Source organism: Emys orbicularis, chromosome 17, assembly GCF_028017835.1.
Source record: "Emys orbicularis isolate rEmyOrb1 chromosome 17, rEmyOrb1.hap1, whole genome shotgun sequence".
In the NCBI taxonomy this organism is placed as follows: domain Eukaryota; kingdom Metazoa; phylum Chordata; order Testudines; family Emydidae; genus Emys; species Emys orbicularis.
This window is the reverse complement of record NC_088699.1, coordinates 23,830,299-23,853,558: the sequence shown is the minus strand read 5'-3', so window position 1 is coordinate 23,853,558 and position 23,260 is coordinate 23,830,299. Positions and strand designations below refer to the sequence as shown.

The 23,260-nt window shown below is 46.3% G+C and overlaps 1 protein-coding gene across 1 annotated transcript in view; it reads right to left on the bottom strand.

Moving 5' to 3' along the window:
• The window catches only part of LOC135891053 (myeloperoxidase-like), an 85,606-nt gene that overhangs the window by 24,532 nt on the left and 37,814 nt on the right, over positions 1-23,260 (bottom strand). Inside the window, 7 exon segments of the mRNA XM_065418542.1 lie at positions 1,564-1,801; positions 4,329-4,499; positions 11,099-11,351; positions 14,292-14,452; positions 16,599-16,914; positions 19,286-19,489; positions 21,967-22,096. Coding sequence (XP_065274614.1) covers positions 1,564-1,801; positions 4,329-4,499; positions 11,099-11,351; positions 14,292-14,452; positions 16,599-16,914; positions 19,286-19,489; positions 21,967-22,096 — 1,473 coding nt within the window.

The following is a 23,260-nucleotide window of genomic DNA, read 5'->3' as shown; positions in this document are numbered from 1 at the left end:
CTACAGCTAGTGAAGGGCACAGTCCAGGGGGCTGGAGTGCTGCACTCGAGGAGCTGCCTCTCCTCCTTGCTCTGTGAGGCTGGTGTACGGGGGAGCAGATTCTCAGGGTTGCTGCTGCCTAAGCACTCCCCACGCTCCATGAGGGAGGGGGGATCCTTGCCATGCTGTTAGCGCGGCTCCTGCGACTGGAGAGGGGGTGGGAATGTGTAGGGGGGTACGCTGGCTTGAACTGCGTGATACTGGGGGCCTTTCTGGGACCCCGTCTCTCTGCAGTGCTAGACGTGCTAGTATAAGGGTCATCTGAGGGGAGGGGGAAATGGGACACTTCCCCCCCCCCCAACTCTCAGGCAAGGAGACAATAACTTATCCCCCCACCATCAAGCCTGTGGCAGAGGGGACGAGGGAGGAAGGGGAGGAAGCTGTCCCAGCTCAGGTCCCTCCGGTTTATCACTTGTTACTTTGCCAGAACTGAACCCTGCAGGCTGAGATTCACCAGGCTTGGTCTCTGCCTCAAGCTGGATTTTTCTGCTGTTTCAGCAAAAATGGTTTGGCCCCCTTGAGAACAGGGTGAGGGAAAGAGGTAGTTTTGCCCACATTAGCCAATTTTTCCTGCCATTTCTTTGAAGGGCTCTAGTGCTCCCAAGGGTTTGTGGCATGGATGTGAAATTTAGCAGGAGGAACAAACGCCTGTAAGTTATGGAGTTACTAGCTCTGCGCCCATCTGTCAAATGGGGCCCATAAGTGCCCTGGAACTGCCCATGAAGAAATGACTAATTCTGTATTCAGTGCAAGGTTTGGATGATGTGAGGTGAACACGGCAGGAGCCACCCGCTGAACAATAGGGATAAAACGAAATATTGAACAGCTGCCTCATTCCTGGAGCACTGTCCGTCCTGTGTTGTTTTTCCCAGAACCCTGACAACACACAATCGTGTCATTAAAAAGACTGTGTCAAAATGCACACACACAAGGGTGCCGAATTAAGATCGCAGGCAGCCTTATTTCTGGCATTTCTGAGTGCTTCTGAGTGCTCGACTTTGCAAACTGCATAACTTTTCTTAATGTAGTGTTTTTGCATGGCATAAATTATGGAAGAATGGTGGTAACATCATTGTTAAAAGGAAAACTCCGTTGCAACGTTAACAGTCAAATTAAACCTGCGTTTCTAAGAAATGTTTTAAAAGTGGCAATATATGAAAGAGAAATTAAAATTGACAGAGTGTTTGCATTTTTCATGTTGGTTTGAAGCAGGCCGGATTCATACACACAGGATAAATGACCCCAGAAATTACCACCTTTAAAAGAGATTTAAGGGGGCATTTCACCTTTCTTCAGAACCCTCTACAGACCATCCATGCACCAGTGAGTGGAGCTGTCTGGCCACATAGGGGTTAATCAACTGCCCTTCCCACAGGGACGCCCCTTTAATAACTGTGAATGAAACTCCGGTATTGGGCCATGGCGCTCGGAACACTAAGCAAGCCCAACGGTACATGACACCAACTGCCAGTTGTTCTTTTGTAAATAAAATGGAAGTGGAGATTCACTTTCCAGTCAGCCTACCTGTCCCCATCTCGCAATTTCCTGAACTGAGATCCAATGATGCAAGCCAGGAGAGGTCCCACTCTGCCATTGGGAACAAACGGCTCCGCCATAGCCCCAATCCAGATGTCGATATTGTCTGGTGTCCCGTACAGGTCCATGAACTTCCTGGCCAGCTCAGGATTTCTCAGCACTTCAGAGAGTTCAGCTAAGTTGCGAGGCTGTGAGAGCCCACAGAATTGCCTCCAGGCATTATACCCTGCAGAACCAGAGCAGAGCAGTCAATACCGCCATCTCCCTCCCATCTGTGCTGCATCTCCCCATTGTAGTCCATTCTCCACGTGCAGCCCGCTTTGCCGTTGCCCACTAGTAACATTTGCCTTGTCCAGGATTTTAAAAAATATTTCAGCAGATGTTGATGTATTATCTAGAATCAGACACTGAATTAACAAAGTTCTGTCTTCACAAATGGGAGTGGGAGTTAAAGCTGAGCTGGAAAGTTCAGTGTCCTACTAACTTGATAACTATGTGGCACTGGGAGTGAATGTATCCATGAGGAATGCAGCACAGGACCTATTGTCAATCCCTGTTTTCAGATGCTTGTAACTTTCTGAAGTGTCACCGGGGGAGGGGGGCTGGCTTTTCCATGAGCTAGACCGTGTCCATAAGACAAAGTCCTTGTTCAGGGCCAGCGTCTCGCTGGATGCCCCCAAGGCCAGTGCGGGAGGCAGTGACTCCTCCTGGTGTCCCAGCCCCGTTACTCTGAGGGCTGGGGGATGTAAGCAGATGTGTAGCACCCCTTGCTCCAGTGCACCAGAACCAAGCTCTGCAAGATGCAGGGGAGTAAAGGCTGGGTGCAAATCAAACCCTCCATTCAGGCCTGTAACCTGGACAACATCTTCAACTTGGTCCTCACAGCCCGGCTATGTCTAAATCTTGCTGAGTCTTTCTGTAAAACATCTCTAAGATACAGCCGTTCCTGTCCATCCACACAGCTACAGCTCTCGGCCAGGTGCTCCTCATTTTGCATCTCAATTACTGCAGCAGTCTCTTCTCGGGCCTTCACAAATGCAATCTTGCTCCACTCATAACAATCCAGAATACTTCTGCAAGGATAATTTTCCTAGCCCATTGCTTTAACCACGTCATTCCTCTTTAGATCCCTCCACTGTCTCCCACTCCTCTAATGCATCAAACACAAGCTGCTTGTATTCACTTTCAAGGCCATTTACGCCCATCATCAAGGCCTCACCCCGCCTATCATCTCTCATGCACCATCTAGGTGTCAGTTCCTACCTGACTGGCCAATGGCAGCCTCCATTGCCCACTTGTTAAATTTTCAAACAAGCACCTTCGAGCTTTCTCTCATGCTGTCCCTTGCACATGGGAGGAGCTCCCTGTCAACATTGTCAAAGCTACCTCATTATCCGCCTTCAAATTCTCCTGTGAGTGACACCTACAAAAGCTTGCCAACAGATAGGCTGCTGCTGTGCTGAGACCCACTGCCTGTCGTGCTGATCAATATTGTCTCGCTGTTTCCTTGTGCTTCCCCGGAGGTACGTCTGCAGCCATCTATTGTCTCATCTTATACTTAGATTCTTGTTCTGTCTTTTTGTTCTGTGTTTGTACAGGGCCTAGCACAGTGAGGTCCTGGTCCATTACTTGGGCTCCTAGGTTCTATGGTCAAACAAATAACAATAATAATCCGAGCTTCAGAATCTGCCAAAGGACATTGTTTTGTTTTTGAAAGTTTGAGCAATTTCTACCAAAAAGTGAAGTCCAGATACTATTCCTGCTGGGAAAAATCTAGTCGCCACAGTTTTCATGGACTCCAAGGCCAGAAGGGACCCCTGATCATCTAGTCTGACCTCTTGTAGAGCACAGGCCAGAAACTTCCCCAAAAGAATTTCTTTTGAAGTAGTGTATCGTTTAAAAAATCCCGCCTCTTGGTCTGGCTCTCAGACATCTCCCTTCGGGTGTCCTGCATCATCTTACCCTGAACACGGCCAAACCCAAACACCTTCCCTTCCCTCCCAACCTTCCCTCTTCTCCACCACGATCGATAGCTCCCAACCCCTGTTCCTCAGGCCTGCACCGCAGGGGCTATTTCTGACTCCGCCCTCTCCCTTGCTGCCCATCCCAGCCATTTCCAAACTCTGCTGCTTCCTCCTCAGCGTCTCCAAGATCCCTTCTTTTCTTTCCATTCCCACACCAGATCTCTAGTCCAGGTCCTGACTGCTGCACCTGCGTCCCTCTGGCCACCCGGACACACCCTTTCCCTCTGGCCTATCAGAATCTAACAATAGAGCCACCTTCCTTCTCCATCCATCTGATCACATCCCTTCCCTGGCTCCCATCAGCTCTGACATCAGATTTAAGCCTCTGGCCGCCACCTCCAAGTCCAGTTCTGCCCCTCTCTGGTTATCTTTCTTTTTCCGTGTTGCATTCCCCCCTTCTCCTCTACTCTGCCTCTACTTCCCATCTGCCCATTTGTCACGCTATCTGACAGCCTCTTCCCCCACATCCCTCCTCCCCATGCATGGACTCCCCACGCTCGTCCAAAAGGCCCCACACTATCCATACTTAAATCCCGCTTAAAAGCCTTTTGGTGAATGTTGATAATCAATACAGAATTGTTTTTCCTCCCTGACATCTGTCTGTCCCTAGGGCAGGAGCTGTCCTTCCTTGGCTGTCTGGAAAAAGCCTAGCACATTGTGGAAGTGACTGCAAACAACGCAGAAAGAACACTATTACTGCCTCTGGGATGCAGCCTTATGCTTACTTACCCGGAAGACCATGATCTCTTCCACGTTGCAGGTTTAAGGCTGCTAGATCCAGTCCAATTATTTCTACCTGTTCAAAAAGCCGCTCCTGGAGCTCCTCAACCACCATTTGATTCGGTTTCATTAGTTTTGCATGGTCAACCAGCAGACCACGGAGAAGCGGGTCAATGCCACCTGCAATGAAGGTCAAGTCCAGAAAGAAACAGAACAGTCTGTAATAGATTCTACCTAGTAGGCTACATTTTGTGCAACAGAAGGTTAGCCCCAATGCTCCCTTTGCTCCTCAGGCGTCACCTGAGATCCTTCCCGCTCTGATGGTTGGGGAGGTCATTCCTAGCTAACAGTATGCGCCATGTTCCCCCTAAAGAATCAGAGTAGTTTATAAGAATGTCTGCAGATGCAGTGGCCTGTTGTCCCATAACAACATGAGCTGCTCAAAGGAAGCCAAGCAGTTTTAGTAAACAAACTGCATAGGAAGAACTGGAAAGGCTTCTCCTTCGGGAAATATTGATCTTTGTGTTTTTACCTCACAGCAACAAAACAGGAGCTGGGAAAGGCCTCGCAGGTAGAGCTGGCTGGGCAATGTGTGTTTTGTTCCTGGGAAAAATTTAAGGGCTGTTGGTCATAAGCTGTTGTTTAATTTCTAAAAAGCTACACAGTTCTTATAATGCTGAGTCTATAGCGGTGACTCAGGCTAGAGCCACTAAGGGACTTAGGCCCCTAATTTCCAAGCCATAAGTCTGAATGCAACATTTAGGCAGCACTGAGATCCTTAAACCCCCTGCTCCACTGCTGCCTAACTCTGTAGACACCTCAATTCCATAGCTGCCGACATTTCCACCACTGGGCATGCACAGAGTCTCCGAAATCCTGATGCCACCGAGCCGCTCAGCACTCTAGCGCACACCTAAGTCCCAGCAGGATTTATCACCTAGGTGTTCCCCTACCAGGCTTGGTCCTATTTGGGTCCTGTGCAGAAGACAGTCAGCAATAAGGAGAGTGGGAACTAGACTGGCTGAAGTGCCTGCTCCCCAGTAGGCAGGCGAGGCAGCTGGAGTGGGGAAGAGCTGTTTCCAAATCCCCCCTCGGCTTGATTTGGCACCAGGACTTGACCTCAGCTCTCCTACATCCCAGGTAAGAGCCCTAGCTGCCAGGCTATTGGTTAATCTGAGGGTGGGGGTGTCCCAGTCACTCCTGTCGAAGCTGTTCCGTTTGGTATTAAACAATGCATTGGGCCAGAGACAGAGCTAGAGATGTTGACTCTATAGCCTGGTGGCTAGGACCTGTATCTATCACGTGAAAGAGCCATGTTCAAGCCCTTGCTCCAATGACTGTTTACTTCTTCACAAGTGGTGAGTTCACCCATGTCATACCTTGGCTAATTTGGTTTAATATTCAGTTCATAGTAAGTTGAGAGGTAGGGCAGTCAGTTCTAAAGTGGCTGCACTCTGTCCCATTGTATATATATCCAATTAGCATGAAATACATATAAAATGAAAGTGTCACCACTAAACGTGAGTGAAAGGAGCTATAGAATTATGTATTTTTAAAATATAGCAAAATGTTGTTGATAAAATCAGGCAGTCTTCTTGGGGGGGAGGGAATTGCCTGTTTGAGATATTTGTTCATAATCTAGACAAGGCACTTTGTTTTCAGTTTGTACTGATTTTTTTATTGAAAATTTCCTGGATTTTACAATTTTTGCTTTTTACTGATTGTCACCAAATTTTTTACCATCACTAGGAGCCAGATTCCTAAAGGTAGGTAGGTGCCATCTAAAGACACAGATAGGAGTCCAATGGGATTTTCTCAATGGGCACTTAGGTGCTTTGGGAAATCCTACTACGCACTAGCTGCATCTTTAGATACCTAAAGACCTTTGAAAATCTGGCCCTAGGCCTCTGCATCTCAGTCTCTGGAGCTGTAAAATGGAGATAACTCCCACCTCTGGAGGTCATGAGACTTACTTCATGTTTGGAAAGTGCTTTTGGGTCCCAGATTAAAGGCATATTTAATATGAAAACAGAACATTGAATAAGTTTTATAAACTAAGAGGGCTATCACCAAAAGCACCATTGAAAAACGGTGGCTTATTAGTATTCATAGAACAGTTATTAAAAGTTATGTTGAATTGTAACCGGGAATTATAGCTACACTGATGAGAGGCAGAACATTCAAAGTAGAAGATTAAACTACCCCTGTAGCAGGAGTGAGACACAATTCAGCCTCAGCTCAGGTTCCAGGTCTTTAAAGATACAATTATCAGCAAAGTTCGTGGCTGATGCCCACTGCTAGCTTTTGCAAGTAATTTCATAGTTTAAGTGGCATTGCAAGGTTTCATTTACTCAATACAGTGAAAGTTACTGGCAGCTTTTAAAATCTTTCCTAGAATCCCAGAGAGACAAGCTGGGTTAGGAAATATCTTTTATTGGACAAACTTCTGTTGGTGAGAGAGACAAGCTTTTGAGCTGCACAGAGCTCTTCTTCAGGTAGTGTACTCAAAACCTTGTCTCTCTCACCAACAGAAGTCGGTCCAATAAAAGATATTCCCTCACCTACTTTGTCTCGCTAATATCCTGGGACCGAAATGGCTATAACACCGCTGCATACTAGAGTCCTAGAGTGGTTTTGGTTGCTCTTTTTTAACGTCCTTCAGTGTGTTTGTTTTCTTCTGGTGCCCAGAGCTGAATGCAGCATTCCAAGTGTAGTCACTATCGAACAGGGCCTGTTACCCTCTTGTTCCATGAGCTGTTCCAGCTGCACATGCAGCTCAAACTTCCACTGGCTATTCGTGGTGCCATGTTTAGATTGAAGCTCATGGCTCACCTGCTGACCACTGCTTGTCCATTTTAGAGTTTTCTACCATTACCCATCACCATAGTAACTTAGTACCTTCCAGGTTAATTAGATTAGCATTGTGAGGTCCCTATTGGACTTCACAGAGTCATTGGCTCATCTCCCTTCCCTGGCTATGAGAAGCTCTAGCCAGGGAGGGAGATTGTAAATGTCATTCTGGAAAACCTCTATCAAAGAAGAAAGTCTTGCAGCCCCAAGTCTATAAGAGGGCTGTCATAAATATAGCCCTCTATAATAATAATAATAATCTCTAATAATAATTAGGGCTGTCAAACGATTAAAAAATTAATTGCGATTAATCATGAGATTAAAAAAAGTTGTGATTAATCACAGTTTTAATTGCACTGTTAAATAATAATAGAATACTATTTATTTAAATAGTTTGATGTTTTCTACATTTTCAAATATATTGATTTCCATTACAACACAAAATATGATCATTTTTATGAAAAATATTTGCACTGTAAAAATGATAAACAAAATAAATAGTATTTTTAATTCACCTCATACAAGTACAATCTCTTTATTGTGAAAGTGCAACTTACAAATGTAGAATTATTATTTTTTTACATAACTGCACTCAAAAATAAAACAATGTAAAACTTTAGAGCCTACAAATCCACTCAGTCCTACTTCGTGTTCAGCCAATCACTAAGACAAACAAGTTTGTTAACATTTATGGGAGATAACTTTTACTTACCATGTCACCTGAAAGTGAGAACAGGCATTCGCATGACACAGTTGTATCCAGCGTTGCAAGGTATTTACATGCCAGATATGCTAAACATTTGTATGCCCCTTCATGCTTCGACCACCATTCCAGAGGATGTGCTTCCAAGCTGATGACGGGTTCTGTTTGATAATGATCCAAAGCAGTGCAGACCGACGCATGTTAGAAGGTTGGTTTTCTCTTTTGGCGGTTCAGGTTCTGTAATCTCCACATTGAAGTGTTGCTCTTTTAAGACTTCTGAGCGCATATTCCATACTTCATCCCTCTCAGATTTTGGAAGGCACTTCAGATTCTTAAACCTTGGGTTGAGTGCTGTAACTATCTTTAGAAATCTCATATTGGTACCTTCTTTGCGCTTTGTCAAATCTGCAGTGAAAGTGTTCTTAAGCCGAACAACATATGCTGGGTCGTCATCCGAGAGTGCCATAACACAAAATATATAGCAGAATGTGAGTAAAACCACAGAGCAGGAGACATACAATTCTCCCACAAGGAGCTCAGTCACAAACCAGCAGGGCTCAAGTAGTGTTTCTAGCTTTTGCAGTGTTTTAAATCCTTACCTGTCGGCACTGATAGGTTGTGCTTTTGAAGAGCTAATGTGGCTGTGATAGTGACTTTATTTCAAAACTGATGTAACGCCGACGGACTCCGGTTGTCAGTGGGCAGGATCGAACTAGGGACTTAGTACATGAGCCTCTACCACATGAGCTAAAAGCCAACTGGCTGTTAGTTAAGGCTGTAGAGAAGACCCATTTTATCTCTCTCTCTCTAAGTGGTCTTGGTGCCACTAGATGGGACAGAACACCACACTCAGGAGGTGTGTGGGTTACATACTTCCCCTAGCTGAGGAAGCGCATCCCGAGCTTCAGAGTCTTCCCAGTTGAAATCCCGGATGAGCCCCCACTTGTAACGCCGACAGACCCCGGTCGTCGGTGGGCAGGATTGAACTAGGGACCTCTGGAGTGTAGTATATGAGCCTCTAAGGCATGAGCTAAAAGCCACCTGGCTATTAGCCAAGGCTGTAGAACAGACTCGTTTTATGTCTCTCTCTACGTGGTCTTGGTGCCACTAGATGGGACAGAATACTACACCCAGAAGGTGTATGGGTTACACAGACACTGAATCATACCCAATGTGGAGTTCCATCTGGTTGAAATATCTTGTACAAGAGGTTCTTGTTTCTGTCCATTTGCAGCTTGTTGTATTCCTAGCTCTGTACTGTTAGCTGGACTGTGTTTGAAATGGCCCACAAGTTTTCTACATTTTGCCAGCACATTTTCAAAACCACCATCACTGAGTGCTACTGTAATTGATTGCTGCAGACCAAGAGTGATGCATGTCATATGTTCAAAAGGCAAATGACTGTCTGCTGCTATCACATTACGTGCATTGTTAGTACAAAATTGTTGTAATATTTTCTTGAATATTTCATTTTTTCACAACATCCAAGAAGTGCTCTGCATATGCTTCAGCATAATGTCTCTCTTCAGTATGTGTTACTGTTAAAGCAAACGACTGCAGTGTCCATGCAGCATCAATCAGGTGTGCTGTGACTCCAAGATAGCTGTGATTGCACAGGGATGTCCAGTGATCACCAGTCAAAGCAACAGTTAGTGCATTTTTCAGAAGCTCCAACTTTGTAGTCTTCTCGTTGTGATAGAGGTCATGTATTTGTGATGCAGTAGTTCCTGCATCGTGTAGGGCAAGGTGTATGACTGATTGGAAGATGCAATTTGAATAGCATCTTTTAGCCTTCTGTCGTTTACAATGTTGAGCGGTCTGCAGTCCGTAGATATCCACTTTGCAATAGCATTGGTTAAGCTGTTGTACTTTGTTTGATCCAGGGGCTTGTCGTGATCCTGAAACTCTTTAAGCATACTCTGTCATGGCTGGCGGGATTCATTTGCTGTCAGTAGGTTATCTGTAGCACAAGAACTTGAGGTGAAAGCATGTTTAGTGTGCACGTGGTACTGAAGACTTGAAGTACTTCAACGGACATGCATCCGACGAAGTGGGTATTCACCCACGAAAGCTCATGCTCCAATACATCTGTTAGTCTATAAGGTGTCACAGGACTCTTTGCTGCTTTTACAGATCCAGACTAACACGGCTACCCCTCTGATACTTCAATGGTATTGGAACTCAGCCTTGCAATAACTACAGATGACCGTCTTTTTATCCAGAGAACCACCCAGAAGCTTTTTAAAAATAAAGACCCATTCAAAAACCTGAACTTTTGCTGCTTTGCGCCATTAATTTTTTCTGATATTTAATCACTCCAGATCAAGAGAACACAGTAGAACTGTGCCAATGTCGGCTAAGCGATGAAGTACAGCAAGTGAAGAGGGTCAAAAGAGAAGTGTGTGATTAACACTCATTAAAAATAATGTGTTAATTTATTTTACGTTAATTGCTTGCATTAACTGCGATTAATTGACAGCCCTAAAAAATAATAATTCTACATTTGTAAGTTGCACTTTCACAATAAAGAGATTGCACTACAGTACTTTTATAAGGTGAATTGAAAAACACTATTTCTTTTATCTTTTTTACAGTGCAAATATTTGTAATCAAAAATAATAATGTAAAGTGAGCACTGTACACTTTGTATTCTGTGTGGTAATTGAAATCAATATATCTGAAAATATAGAAAAACGTCAAATGTATTTATAATAAATTTAAATTGGTATTCTATAATTGTATAGCAGTGTGATTAAAACTGCAATTAATTGCGATTATTTTTTAATCTAATTTGTTTTGCGTTAAATGCTTGAGTCAACTGCGATTAATTGACAGCCCTAATAATAATCTATACAAATAATCTATAATAAATAATAGATAATACTTAGTCCTGCCAAAAGTGCAGGGGACTGGACTAGATGACCTCTCAAGATCCTTCCAGTCCTACGATTCTATGATTCTATCCATTTGCCCAGATAATTACACTTTGATGAAAATTGCTGGAATTGAGGAAATGATTTATTAACTGAAAACATGTCCTGATTCATAGAAACAAATGATCAGCTGTAATGAGCTTTAGGTTCTGATTCAGGAATGTACTTAAGCATGTGGTTAACTTGAAGCATGTGCTTAAGTCCCAGTGAACTCATCTGCTTAAGTAAATTGTTGAATCTCTACCTTGCTGGCAAAGCAGGACTGCAGGCAGGGCCTGGCAAAGCATGCTTACCTTCCATTACAACCCTCCAGGAAGCACAGAATGTGAGGTGAAGAGGCACCTGGGAATGTGGACCCAAAGGTTGGAAATGTTCATCTAAACGGTTCACAAAAGGCTGTATTGAACTATGACCAAACCGAAAAGCCAAGGAGAATACATTTGCCACGGTGGGATCCACAGACTCATCATAGCCCGCGTAGCATGGTATTTCCTTCTCAGTCTCATCTCCAAGCAGAAGTGGCAAGTAGTCTCTGTATGTTACTACCTGGAAGGGAATACAGACTGAGTTAGAAGCTCCTATACGCTCTTTCTAAAGGAAAAAATGATCACTTTCTAACATTATCAATAGGATTGGTCAAAAATTCTGTGTCAAAATGCAAGACATCAATGAAACAGCCAGGAAAGTTAAAGACAACAAGAAGGAAATTTTAAATATATGAGGCGCAAAAACAATTCTAGCAAATGGCTTTGTTCTGTTACTAGGTGTGGATGGCAAAATTGTCCATAATGATGTAGAAGAGACAGAAGTCTTCAATAAATATTTCTGTTCTGTGTTTTGGAAGGAGCAGGAGGATGTATTCATAGCTTACAGCAGGGGTAGGCAACCTATGGCACGTGTGCCGAAGGCGGCACGTGAGCTGATTTTCAGTGACACTCACACTGCTCGGGTCCTGGGCACCGGTCCGGGGGCTCTGCATTTTAATTTAATTTTAAATGAAGCTTCTTAAACATTTTAAAAACCTTATTTACTTTACATACAACAGTAGTTTAGTTATATATTATAGACTTAGAGAAAGAGACTGTCTACAAACGTTAAAATGTATTACTGGCACGCGAAATCTTAAATTAGAGTGAATAAATGAAGACTTGGCACACCACTTCTGAAAGGTTGCCGACCCCTGGCTTACAGTGATAATTAAATACTTTCTATTCCAATAGTAAGTAGGGAGTACACTAAACAGCAACTGCTGAAGTTAAACATTTTAAATCTGCAGGACTGGAAAACTTTCCCCCAAGAGAATTAAAAGAATTGGCCGTGGAGCTCTCTGAGCCACTGAGGTTGATGTTCCAGAGGACCAGAGAAAAGACAATGTGCTGTCTGTGAGTGAAGTTCAGCCCTGTGCAGAGGCCAACACAAGGTACAGGCACTATCCAAGCCCCTCAGTTAGCTGGGCCTTCCTAGTCACCCTTTTGAATATCAGCACATTGGCTTTTCTCTGAAATAAGGCGTCTTTAAAATAAATGAGAGCTGATGAAAAGAGAGACCAGGACAGTGCAATAACAGGGACTGTTGATACGGACATCTGATTATGATGAGGAAGGGACTTGTGGATCTGAGATACTGAAGGGAGAGCCCTAGATATGGTGGTTCCAGGCACATTCCATGCAGCTCTTGCAGCTTCTAAGATCTGTGAGTCTGATGCAGGAGCCTTAGAAGATGGATATGGCTCTAGACAAGGCATGGTGTCCAGTGTCAGAGTCCTGCAAGGGCAGACAGTTCTGCCTTTGTGACACAGATGACTCTGTTGTTAATTCACAATACTCAGTACCAGCACAGGATGATGGATTTCAGAATTCTGCCTGCTTCTTTGAAGGTGGATTGGACATCTCCCAGCTCCTGGGCACCAAAGGCTGAGCAGAGAACAACTTCTGCAGGGGCACGATGACCATAAGTCATCACCTTGCTGGCTTTTTGCATGGGGCAAGATGAGCTGGGGGGCGCAGTTCATAGATTCCAAGGGCAGAAAGAATCATTGTGATAATCTCGTCTGACCTTCTGTATAGCACAGGCTATAGAACTTCTCCAAAATAATTCCTAGAGCAGATATTTTAGAAAAACATCCAATCTTGATTTTAAAATTGCCAGTGCTGGAGAATCCACCATGACCCTTGGAAAGTTGTTCCAATGGTTAATTCCTCTCATCATTAACATTTTACGCCTTATTTCCAGGCTGAATTTGTCTAACTTCAACTTCCAGCCATTGCTCCGTTACACGTTTCTCTGCTAGATTGAAGAGCCCATTAGTAAGTATTTAATCCCCATGCAGATACTTATAGACTGTGATTAAGTCACCCCTTAACCTAGAGTTTTGGAGTAGGCACTTCACCAGCAGGTTATATGCTGAGACATTGCAGACATTTTGTTATTGCATGAGGTGCTGTGTTTGCAGATATGTCTCCCTGCAATGGCCATGTTAGGGACAAAAATTAACTCCTTAGGTCTCCTTTTGTTATTGTCACAGTTTCAGGGTCACTGCACCTGTATTCCCCCCTCCTATGTAAAGTTTCAGGCTCCCAGTTGTCATGTTTCTTGGAGAGAGACCCGCATCTCTGGGGTTTTAAAGCTACACAGCCTCCTGCCACCCACCATGATATCCTCATCAAGCCAGTCAGCCTGGGCTGTGCTTTCTCTCTAAGGGCAATAACTGGCATGAGCCAGTAGTTACCAACTGCCACACAGCTCTTTCTCAGCAGAGTACATTTATTCTTAGGATAAAAGCATCACAGAGACAACATATAAAAACAATAAAAGTTCTTTCACACAAACTAAACATGTCAGAAATCACCCAGCTTCCACATGGGGAGTCTGGTAGGCTAACATCTCTTCCAACCCTTCAGCCGGCGGTGGGGTCCTCTTAGGACCAAAGGTCCTGTCTGTTTGCGGAATCAAAATGAGGACCCCGAGCGTGTTTAAACTCAACCATTCTATAGCCCAAGTTCTTTCCCTGTCTCTGGAAAACCCAGTCTGAGCCAAGAAATGCAATCCACCCCACGGAGTTGTCTTAGCAACTCACGTTAATCATCCCTCACTGTTTTTAATTCCTGGAGGCGCTGTGGTAACCACCACCATGGAGTAGAACACAATCACACTGAAACTATTCATGGATTGATCGCATTGGTCCCCAAAGATACCGCATGCGGGGGCAATATCTGACACAGTAATTATTTCCATTTGTACAACACTAAGCCACTAAAACTGAGCTGTGAATGATAAGGCAGAGGGCACCTGCAGCACAGAGGGTGCCTAAGACATTTAGATCTGCAGGCTGCTGCACGCATAGCCCCAGTGGCGACAGGGCTGAGCAAGCTTGGTGTGTAGGAACCTGCACAGGCAATTCTGGAGGGGAAAAATCATGTCTAAATCTGCGCAAGAAATGTTTAATCAACAAGTGAATGGCAGCAAAAACGATATTGCAGCTAATACCTGGGTCATGGCACCTATGATTTTTCGGGCCTCCTGGTAGAGCTTCTCTCCATCCCAGTGTGGATTTAATTTTTTCAACTTGGTAGCCAAGCGATTGTGCTCCCGCACAAAGAGTGTGTGTATAGCTGTAAGTCCCAGATTTTCAGTTACTCGTGCATCACCTAAAATATAAAAACACAGTATAATTGTATATTTTATTCAGCTGAGGAACTGTTTTTAATTTGCCATATTAGACTCCTGCATTGTAAGGTGAGCTGCTAGCAATTCCAAGAACAGGGCTAGGGAATTAATATTATTTTGACCATGTTAAAATATTCTTACAACTGTTTTGTTGAGGATCTCTAGCACCTCCATGCTGTGGAGCAGGGACTGGAAATTCGGCCCTAGTGCAGGAGTTCTCGCAACAAATGTTTTGGTGGCCTCAGAGTATGGCCACCAACTCTTGCTTAAGTTATTTCAGCATCGCCCTTTTAACCCACTTACCTGAGCAGCTTCCTGCCTGCTCGCTCCACATGGCTGCTGGCCCCTCCCTGTAGCCCCTGGGCAGGGTGGGTCTGTGTCCCGCCCCAAGTGCCCCTGCAGCCAATAGGAAGCTGCGGGGGCAGTGCCTGGGGGTAGCAGCACACGGAGGCCCCCCAGCCCACCCTGCCTAGGAGCCCCAGGTAAACGCCCTGCCCCCTCCCAGAGCCTGCACCCCCTCCCCACACCCCCCTCCTGCCCCCAAACTCCTTCCCAGAGCCTGCACCCCCACCCCTTTCCCACACACCCCCTCCCACCCCCAAACTCCTTCCCAGATCCTGCATCCCCTCCCCATACCCCCTCCTGCCCCCAAACTCCCTCCCAGAGCCTGCACTCCCTCCCTCCACACCCCCTCCTGCCCCCAAACTCCCTCCCAGAGCCTGCACCCCCTCCCTCCACACCCCCTCCTGCCCCCAAACCCCTTCCCAGAGCCTGCACCCCCTCCCCCGTAGCCCCTCCTGCCCCCAAACTCCCTCCCAGAGCCTGCACCCCTCACCCCCTCCTGCACCCCCACCCCCTGCCCCAGCCTGGAGGCTGCATCCAGCACCCAAACTCCATCCCAGAGCCTGCACCCCAGACTCCCTCCCCCACCCAAACTCCCTTCCAGAGCCCAACCTCTCACCCGTCCTGCACCCCAATCGCCTGCCCCAGCCCAGGGCCTGCACCCCAGACTCCCTCCCCCACCCAAACTCCCTTCCAGAGCCCAACCTCTCACCCGTCCTGCACCCCAATCGCCTGCCCCAGCCCAGGGCCTGCACCCCAGACTCCCTCCCCCACCCAAACTCCCTTCCAGAGCCCAACCTCTCACCCGTCCTGCACCCCAATCGCCTGCCCCAGCCCAGGGCCTGCACCCCAGACCTCCTCCCCCCACCTAAACTCTCTCCCAGAGCCTTGGGCAGGTGGGGGGTGGAGTTGGGGGGGCAGGCTCTGGGTGTTCTGGGCACCACCAACATTTCTACAAACCTGCCGCCCGTGTACAGCCATAGGTTCTAACCTCACTTCTCCTATTAACTGGCATTAATTATTTTATGGCACTTCATAATTCTTACTACTAAGCAAAGACTCAGGTGTCAGACCTCCCCTTTTACAGAAAAAGGAACAGACATTTCATAACATCATCCTCACAGAGCTGGGAACAGAACCCAGGTTTCTCATCCAGTCGAGTCTCATCCTCTTAGCCACATTACTTCTTAGAAAGAATTTGACAAATCTATGAGCGTGAGTGAAGTGGGGTGTTTCTGCATATCTAGTCCATTGTTTTAGAGAAAAATGGCTTACTCCTGCTTCCACATACTGCAGTCACTGTTCCATGTCACTGGTACTGCTCTGTGCTGAAGTACAAAAGGTTCCAGACCCTGGAACAAACCCTGCTGTTGATCATGTGAGAGAAGGGGTGTTACAGTTGTTTTGTTTGTCTGTTTATTAAAGCAAACTAGGAAATTACAAAAACTGATTGAAAAGCCAAAAAAATGTCATGGTAAATTCCATGAGGAAAATGACCATTTGAAATTTTTTCACCAAAAAATGATGGCTTTTCTGTGGGAAGTTTTCTTTTGACTAGAACTTTTCATTTAGTTTTGTAATGACATTTTAAAATGAAAAAAATATTTTGGGCTTAAAACATTTCACTTTCCATTTTCAGTGTGATTTTCATGTTCCCCCTATTTTTTCTTACACAACACTTTTACACAATAGTTGCTGATGTCTCATTATATTTGTCTCAGGCACTGCTAAGTTTCTCTGCCGCTCACTTCAGAAAATTAATTGTGCTCCAGGCACGTGACTTACCTGCTTTAAAACAGGGGATATTCATGGTCTTGTTTGTGAATAAACAGAGGCTTTGGGATTTGTTCTCAAAGGGCAGTAATCCCAGCCCTGCATCAGTAAAGTTCTGGTTCAGCGCCATCAAACCCAGCTGGTTTGTCTGATTCCTAATACTCTTAGCTAGAGGTACTTCACTGCCGTACACCATGCTGGCATCCAAGAATGAGGTGATCGCATTGATCTGCTCTCGCATAAATGTTCTGGCATTGCACACTGGAGCTGTACGGACGAATGGCATACAAGTATTTGGGTCCTTAATTCGTGGATCATCAGGGGGAATCTGTAGAAAACAAAAGAGAATTACTCCCAATTTAAAGTGTCGATGTGTTGATAAAGATTGGATTTTTTAAAAAGATATTCCCTAGTTCAAACGGAATTATTCTAGGGAAGATCTGTGGCCTATGCTACATAGGAGGTCAGACTAGATGCTCACAATACCCCCTGGCCTTAGAATCTATGAATCTAGGAATGTTCCAAACGCATTATCTATTCTTATTATGTATTAAAATAGCGACGGGAATTCACCGATTGGATCAGACCCATGGTACATCTAGTCTAATGTCCTGTCTCTGACAGCGTTCAGTGGCAGATGATTCAGAGCAAGGTGCCATGAACCCTGCAGTAGGCAGTCATGAGATAATCTGCCCCCAAGAAGGTCTCATTCTAATCCCAATAGTAAAGGATCTGGTTTAAAATGGTTTAAATAGGTTTAAAATCTGAAGTAGGATTTTTAGAACCCTGTCAAAAATTGTATTAGCATTAGCTATTCTAACTCTGGATGCTCTTGTTATGCGTATCCCTCTTTGTATCTTGCTACATTCGTCATCTAGTATCAGTGAGTTCCACAGTCTATTGATATATACAAGGCCCTTATGTTTTTTCTCTCATATTCTCCATCCCATTCTTTATGCATTGTACCAGCACGTTGGCTTTTTTGACCACAGCTGCATATGGAGCAGAGATTTTTATTGAAATGGCCACTGTGATACCCAGGTTCTTTTCCTGATTTATAAAAATATTACCTACACCCCCACCCTCAAACCACCCAATTAAACCAAACAAAAAGCCCAACTGTGCTAAAAGAAAATGATTTAGATCACAAAGTCAAGCACTCAAAAGTTAGGAAATGACAAATGTTATGACTGCTCTTAAGTCTGCCTTTTGTGTGTCCATTCTGTGCACTAAACCAATCCTAGAAAAAATAGTATATAATCACATAGTAAAAGACTGTAGCATGATCCATATGTGCCAGGGGACAGAATAAAGGTTGATTGGACAACCTGAATTCTGGCATTTTTAAACTTTGGAATGCTTGACTTTGCAATCTAAATAGTGTTCCTTTAATGGAGTTTTTGTGCGTGTAATTCCCTGTCTTCTTTTGCTTGGGGAAAGTGCTGGGTGCAGCATCCCAGTCTGTCTCTCCCCACAATACCCTGTTACAGCTGATAGACATTCCCAGTACGGTGGCTACCATTTCTTTGGCAGCAGTGTGGGCCCAGCCTTAGAATGTGGTGTTCAGTTAGTTTTTCACCAGGCTACCAACATTTTCCTGCAGAATGAAAGTGACAGAGGGGAAATGGCCATTTTTTCAACTACTTATTGTATCTCAGCAAACCGTGAACAGAATTCCACAGGGCAATGAACAGGCACTTCTCTGGCTCCAGGGCTTTCTCTGTGCCAAATTTCAAAAACCAACTGCAAACAATGGAGCTAGTAGAGCTTCTCACAAAAGATTGCAAGAGTATTTTATGATGGAATTGTGATGGGGTGTACAAGCCCCACACTGGGGAACCAAGGGTTAAGGAGTAGCTCTGGGCCCAGAAGGCCCAGCCCAGCTGCACCTGCAGGGCCTGCTCACAATGAAGGCCAAGCTCAAAAGGGAGCATCCCAGTTGTGTCAGGGTGGATAAAGCAAGGGAACAATCCTACATGGTTAGCTCCTACAGAGAGGCTACAGGAGCACCCACTACTTGGACCAGACCCGTCTGCTGAGCCACTGGGGGCCCTGGGGAGCAGTGGGCTGCAATTGATGGAGAAGAGTCTTCGGATCACTGCCAGGGAGAATCGCCAATCAGTGAGTCCATAAGCAGACTCTGCTGTGACTTTGGAGGGGCAGAGGCTGGGGTAGGAAGTGACCCAGGGAGCAGGGTTGGGGGATGTCTGCCCCAGGCTGTGTATCTGACCTGGCAGTCACAGGGCCCCCGATGGAGCAGGGAGGGCCCGGGTTCCCCTACCACACACCCCGCAGACTCTCGCCATTGGCCTGTCATGACTGCAGACACCAATCCCCATGGACAAGAATGTGCTAGGCAACCTAAATATAGAGGTTACTACCATAGGTATTGGAACTAGGGGTGCTGCCGCATGAACTGACTCGAAGTGGATTCCATTATATACAGGGTTTATAGTTTGGTTCAATGGCTTTCAGCACCCCCACTATAAAAAATGTTCCAGCCCCCCTGGTTACTACCAGCTCCCCCTGTAATATACAGTGTCCTAGGTGCTTGAGGCTCTTTGAAGAATTCACAACTTTGATCTTTCTATTTTTTCAACATAAAGTTTTTCTGGGTCTAACCTTATACACTATTCTCAGTCTTAGAGCCCAGGGACTGCTCCTGCAAGGGAGGAAAAGACTCAGGGTTGTAGTTTTACCTGAATTGGGAAGCAAGGTGGCTCAAAGGTGCAACTGGTCTCGCAATGAACTTCTTTATTGTTGATTTTTGTAGTAGTGAAAGGGGCTAAGTCCAAATCGTGGTCAACCCACTGACCCCACTGCATGAAGATGAGAGAGCGCTCCTGGTCTTGGGTGACATTCTCATTGGCTGTATGAATTATTTCATTTGACACTTTTCGAACCTGCACAGAATCAGAACAAAAACATTTATGATTGAGACATGGTGAACGTGTTTAGCTCCATAGGGGAAGTGCTGTAACTTTAGGGTAGCCTGCTACAGACCTCAGGAAAGTATCAGACACAACTCTTTATATGCTGAAAGTCAATTTCTGAACATCAGTGATGAAGTTCAATGAACTGCCAATGATGCAGCCTTCATCGCCCACTTGACTCTTTAAAGAAGCAGCTTTGTGCTTTCTCCCTTGCTGCAATTCAGCGACTGGGGCGAGCTCCCTCTAAACACCTGCAAAGCCCCTTCACTGTCCTCCTTCAAAACCCCTCTTCAAACTCTCCTTTGCCAGCATGTCTACAAAAAGCTAGGTAGTATTTAGGCAGCTGGTGAGCTGAGACCCTATCCATCATGCTGCCCTGTGTTGTTGCATTGTGCTCCCCCATCTAGTCTGTCTGTGTCCACCTTTTTTGCCTCATCTTATATTTAGATTGGAAGATTTTTGTTCTGTTTGCACAGGGCCTAGCACAATGGGGTCCTGACTGATGACTGGGGTCCTAGGCACAACCACAGCACACAATGATAGTAATGATGGTGATGGGGAAAGCATTAGTGTGGCTTTACTCTGAACAGTGACTCTTAAAATGGAACTTCCTTACTCAGCCAATCTGCTCCCTGCGTGTATTCAGTCATGTGTGTTGATGCCAGACTGAGATCATCACCCCCCCTCTGCACATGAAAGACGCACTTTGTGAACAGATCTCTCCCCTCCGTGAGGAAGGGAAGCTCTGCCATTGTGGTACTGTGGATCCTCTCCTCTTGACTTCTCCACGGAGCTGAGGGTCAGAGCAGGGGGAGGGAGTGCAACCTGGATGACCCAGAAGGAGTGGGAGAGCTGGGTTCATTCTCGCCATAGGCGCCGACTCCGTGGGTGCTCCAATCAGCTCCCCCCACTTCCCCTCAGAGCCTCCCAGCCACCGGCAGCCCGGATCGACTCCTCCCCCTCCCTCCCAGCACCTCCCGCACTGCACGATCAGCTATTTCATGGCTTGCAGGAGGCCTGGGGGGGAGGGGGAGGAGCGGGGACAGGGCGTGCTCTGGGGAGGGGGCGGAACTGGGCGGGAAGAGGTGGGGCAGGAGTGGAGCAGGGGCGGGAAGAGGTGGGGTGGGGTGGGGGTTTGCACACCACAGGGGCCTGGCGGAAGCTGGCGCCTGTGATTCTGGCATTTCCTCACTTTTGAGGGCTCAACTTTGCAAGCTTCTTTTAACAATATTTTTTGGTATAGAATTTCCTAGAATTTAAAGAACCTGAAGAAACACAATTCCATCATATGCAGCTGTAGTAACCCAGGAGCTTGGGTTAGCAGCAGGGTTTGAACATAGACCTTATTCTTCAGCTAAAGGAGTCACTCCAGTAGCTTAGAGCAGTAGTAGGCTGTTGTTCTCTATGTGTATGCAGTGTTGTTGTAGCCGTGTCAGTCCCAGGCTATGAGAGATAAGGTGGGGGAGGTAATATCTTTTATTAGACCAATGTCTGTTGGTGAGTGAGACAAGCTTTCGAGCTACACCGAGTCCTTCTTCAGGTCCCCTATGTGGGCTGACTTCTGGACTGGGCATGACACACAGTATAATGTCAGGGAGTCTGAAGGGTTTGAACTCAGGATCTCTGAGTATGAAAGCAAGAACTTAAACTGTTGGAATGAGAGAATGAGAATGCTTGCTAGTGATGCAATGCATTGACACCGTCTCAGGCCTCAGTGGGTCTCAAAGCACTTTGGGAAGGTGGAGATGCAGGAGTAATCCCACCTTACAGACATCAATGCCCAGGGCACAGATCTGACGTATCCATTTTGGGTGAAATTCACCCCATGCAGCGTGTAAGCCGCAGGCACCGACTCCATGGATGTACCCTCAGGAAAAAAATAGTGGGTGCTCAGCACTCATCCGTGGCCGCTCCTCACCCTCCCCCCAGCCCCTTCCAGCCCCCACAATCAGCTCTTTAACGGCGTGTAGGAGGTGCTGGGGGGAGGGAGCGGAGTGAGAGTGGAGCACTCGGGGGAGGGGCGGAAGGGACAGGAAGAGGCGGGGAGGGGTAGGGCAGGAAGAGGCAGGGTGGGGCCTTGGGGGAAGGGGTGGACTTGGGATGGGGCCTGGAGCAGAGCTGGGGTCGAGCACCTCTAGAAAATGTTGATCCAATGAGCACTTTCTTCTCCACAGGAGGGTAACAGAAATGCTGTTTGGTGTGAATGTATTCCCTGCACATGCAGCACCTGCCAAGGGATGAAGGTGTGTGGAGTGCTCCAAGCAATACAGCCCAGCGCAAGTCATATGTACGGCTTAAGCCTCACATGTGCCCTCAGAACAGACTAAACGGTGCATCAGCCTGGCCTGGGCCTCTGCCCAGAGAGCACTTCCCCCCAGTCATGGAGAGGTCTGAAATATGGGAGTCATTGATTAAACAAGAAACCAAATGATCTCACAGTCTCGTACCAGTGGGAGCGGAAATCCATTGTAAAGTTTTCCTTCAGTTAATCCTTTGGGAAGAGACACTCCATCCTCATACTCTGCCGGGAGCCATCGGGCATATCCATGATTGGAAGCTCCCAAATAAGAATGTTTCCTGGAACATTGGGAAGAAAACAAACAACTAAACTATTTCAGAAAGGACACACCCTGCAGAGAAGCAGAATTTCTTTTTCTCCCTGGAACCTAAGTTGAATTGCGATAACGATAGACAGGAATCGTTTTGAGGTTCAGAGGCCACAGCTATATTCTGGACAGACAACCCTCCGAGGCAAAGACTCAAAGTCTCTTAGCGCAGGCTATGGTTAATACTGAGGTAAAAGGATGAATCCTCATGTTGTTGTCATACTCACATTTGTAATTCAGAATTTAAATCTATGCTACTTATATGGTCTCCATCACTGCAGTATGAGTGCCTCACAATCCTCAATAGACCTATGCTCCCAACTAGAGCTGACCGAAAAATGGGAATCCATTCCCATGAAAAAATGTGGTTTTAGAACCGTTTTCATCCCAACCCAAGACAAAATATCAAAAACATGAATTTTTTCATGGGAAGGGATTTAAAGAAACATTCTCTTTTGGGAGAGCGGAAAGGCAATTTTTTGTCTTCCTGGCTGCCTGTGAAATTGACAAGAGCCTTCCAGCCTGGCTGCAGGTGAGGCAAAGAGCCCCTATGCCAGTGGTGGGCAACCTGTGGCCCGCAGGCCCCACGTGGGCCATCAGGGTAATCTGCTGGCGGGCCGCCAGTTTGTTTACATTTGCATGGCTGCCCACTGCTCCCAGTGGCTGCGGTTCGCCGTTCCTGGCCAATGGGAGCTGTGGAAAGCGGCAGCCAGCACATCCCTGCAGTCCGCACCGCTTCCCGCAGCTCCCATTGGCCGGGAACAGCAAACTGCAGCCACTGGGAGCTGTGGGTGGCCACGCAAATGTAAACACACTGTCTGGTGGCCCGCCAGTGGATTACCCTGACAGGCCGCATGCGGCCCACGGGGCCGCAGGTTGCCCACCACTGCCCTATGCTCTTCCTACTCACCTCCCCCACAGCTCTTGGAGCCAGAGGTTTAGAGCACCCAACAGGATTTAGGTGCCTAAACGCCTTTGAAAATCCCACTGGGCACCTATCTGCATCCGTTTGATGCTTTATGCAGGGAAAGCTTAAGTCGTAAGACTGAGATCTCCAATCCCACCTGGATCACCTTGGATATGAACATTGGAGTGAATCTATGGACTAATTCTAAGAACTCTTTGCAACTCCAAA